The 2,840-nt window shown below is 56.1% G+C and overlaps 2 protein-coding genes across 3 annotated transcripts in view; both read left to right on the top strand.

The window, feature by feature from the left end:
- Positions 1–2,840, top strand: part of LOC113214172 (SH2 domain-containing protein 3C) — a 113,796-nt gene that overhangs the window by 17,243 nt on the left and 93,713 nt on the right. The window lies entirely within an intron of this gene.
- Positions 7–2,834, top strand: LOC113214274 (zinc finger protein 26-like). The gene is made up of 2 exons (XM_026433584.2): positions 7–607; positions 693–2,834. Exon 2 carries the CDS (start codon positions 736–738, stop codon positions 2,536–2,538), a length of 1,803 nt encoding a protein of 600 aa, XP_026289369.2. The 5' UTR covers positions 7–607; positions 693–735; the 3' UTR covers positions 2,539–2,834.

Below are 2,840 nucleotides of genomic sequence, written 5' to 3'. Positions count from 1 at the left end.
ATTTTACGCATTACTCTCTGTTGTTGTTCCTGCAAAGTAATGCCTCTAATTTTGCAATAATTTTGAATCGCAATTTTATGATACGAAACACATCGTGGATAATTTTCTCGTTAAACCTACAACTCTTTTTCATTTTTACAAAGAAGAAATAATCGCACCGTTAAGTGTACTAATCTCAGTGAGTGACGAGGGGTCCCAGCCTAGGGACCCGTATGGTCCCCTCTCCCTCCTCCACCGTGTAGGTGTGCGCGGTGTCCGATAGTCGCACACACCCGGGATGTGCCGGTCAGGACGCCCAACTAATGTAACAGGGCCTCTGGCCGCAAGGTCAGGCATTAAGGACCGAGTCCGTCGGCTGCCGGTCCGACCGAGCTGGCAGCCAGGGCTGTTCCAGGCCGCAGGCTCCAGGCCCGGCAGTGTACGGCTAACGGGTTAGCGAAGCTCACCGCGCCATACTCAGTCTGGCGGCGGCGTCGAGTGCCTGAGCTCGCTCCGCGAACCGCGCGTCAGAACGAACCGGAGCAGTGCGGCATCAGGCCCCCAGGATCACCCGGGCGACGCAGAGGACAGGCGGCGGACGGCTCCGCGAACAGCGCCGCGACCGGCTGTAAGTGCCTCAAGGATTACGTACAACGCCGATATGGCGGAGCACAGCGATGGAGACTTGGTCATTCCTCTCTTCTTTTCAGCAGGGACCAACGAGGGCCACGGCAACGAACGTCCGTAGTCGACACGATGGTGCACGCGGGAGACACGGACTCCAAGTGTGAAGTGTGCGGCAAGGCGCTCTCGACGCCTGGCTACCTGCGCATTCACCAGCGAACCCACACGGGAGAAAAGCCCTTCAAGTGCACTGTGTGCGGCAAGAGATTCAGGCACGAGTCGGGTCTCCGCTCACACCATCTAACTCATACAGGGGAAAGGCACTTCGAATGCACGGTCTGCGACAAGAAATTTGCGCGTCCTGGTCATCTGCGTACTCACCTTCGCGTGCACACGGGAGACAAGCTTTATAAACACGAATGCTCTGTATGCAATAAGAAATTTCAGACCAGTTGGAATCTTCGCAATCACATCCTCACCCACACTAGAGAAAAGCCCTTCGAGTGCGGTGTGTGCAAAAAGAAATTTGGTCGAAAATCCAAACTGAAAGAGCATCTCCGAACCCACACGGGGGAGAAGCCGTTCGAGTGTGTCCTGTGCAATAAGAAATTCGCGCAAAGCGTCCAGTTGCGCACACACCAGCGAACCCACACAGGAGAAAGGCCCTTCGAGTGCGGTGTGTGCAGAAAGGAATTTGTACAACCGACACATCTAAAACTTCATCTCAGAACCCACACTGGGGAGAAGCCGTTCGAATGTGCCGTATGCAACAGGAAGTTTTCGCAAAGCAGTGGTTTGCGCACACATCAGCGAACCCACACGGGAGAGAAGCCTTACGAGTGCACCGAGTGCCACAAGAAGTTTGCAGCCCCTAACTCTCTAGCTGCTCACCTCCGCGGCCACACCGGAGAGAAGCCCTTCGAGTGCACCTTGTGCAGCAAGAGATTCAGGGAAAAGGGGACGCTCAACACACATCTTCTGTTTCACACCGGAGAGAGGAGGTTCGAGTGCACGGAGTGCGACGCGAAGTTTGTGCAAGCCGCCCACCTGCGGTCACATCTCCGAGCTCACACGGGAGAGAAGCCCTTCGAGTGCGGCGTGTGCCACAAGAAGTTTGCACAGAGTGTTGGGCTGAGTGTGCACACCCGCCGGGCCCACACAAGAGAGAAGCCCTACGAGTGCAACGAATGCGGCAAGAAGTGTGTCACGAGTGGCGATCTAGCTGCTCACCGCCGCACCCACAGCGGAGAGAAGCCACATGAGTGCAGCGTGTGCGGCAAGAGATTTAGGAGCCAGAAAGGTCTGCGCTATCATTTTAAGGTCCACACCGGAGAGAAGGAGTTCGAGTGCACGGAGTGCCACAAGAAGTTTTTGGACGCTGTCCAGCTGCGGACACATCTCCGAAGTCACACGGGGGAGAGGCCGTTCGAGTGCAGCGTGTGCCGCAACAAGTTCTCGACCTTTAGTACGCTGAGTGTGCACATCCGCCGGGCCCACACGGGAGAGAAGCCCTACGAGTGCACCGAGTGCGGCAGGAAGTTTGTCACGAGTGGCGGTCTAGCTGCTCACCGCCTCACCCACAGCGGAGAGAAGCCACATGAGTGCACCGTCTGCGGCAAGAGATTCAGTCTGACGTGGAACCTGCGCTCACATCTCCGGGTCCACACCGGGGAGCGCAGGTATGGCTACGAGTGCACGGAGTGCGACGCCAAGTGTGGCAGCGCCAGCCATCTGCGGATACATCTCCGCAAGCACACGGGAGAGAAGCCCTTCGAGTGCGGCGTGTGCCGCAAGCAGTTTGCACACAGCAGTACGCTGAATGTGCATCACCGCACCCACACCGGGGAGAAGCCGTACAAGTGCACCGAGTGCGGCAAGACATTCGCCCAGCCGGGCAACATGATGGCCCACCTCCGGAGGCACTTATTGTTATAGGTACCGGCACGTGGTTTGAACAATGTGTGTACCGGGTGGCTGACTCACGCCGCGCACTTTCGTAGTTATACTGTACGGATGCAGGGGTGCACGCAGGTTTGCCTATCCTCGCTGCCCACGGCTCCGTAGGGCCCCGCCCGAGTAGGCAACCCGCCCGCACTCCTGCATGTGGTACAGTATAATTACGAAAGTGCGCGGCGTGAGTCAGCCACCTGGTACACTCTTGATATATATATTTTTTTTGCATTGCTTATTTATAGTGCGTTTAAATTGTATTTCTTTTTATAAATGATTAAAATTAG

Source organism: Frankliniella occidentalis, unplaced genomic scaffold (assembly GCF_000697945.3).
Source record: "Frankliniella occidentalis isolate FOCC.00 unplaced genomic scaffold, Focc_3.1 Scaffold5, whole genome shotgun sequence".
Taxonomy (NCBI): Eukaryota; Metazoa; Arthropoda; class Insecta; order Thysanoptera; family Thripidae; genus Frankliniella; species Frankliniella occidentalis.
Note: the sequence above shows the minus strand (reverse complement) of the source record. Positions and strands in the feature narration are given on the sequence as shown.

Coding starts and splice junctions, on each gene's coding strand:
- LOC113214274 (XM_026433584.2), top strand. CDS start 736: ATGGTGCACGCGGGAGACACGGACTCCAAGTGTGAAGTGTGCGGCAAG.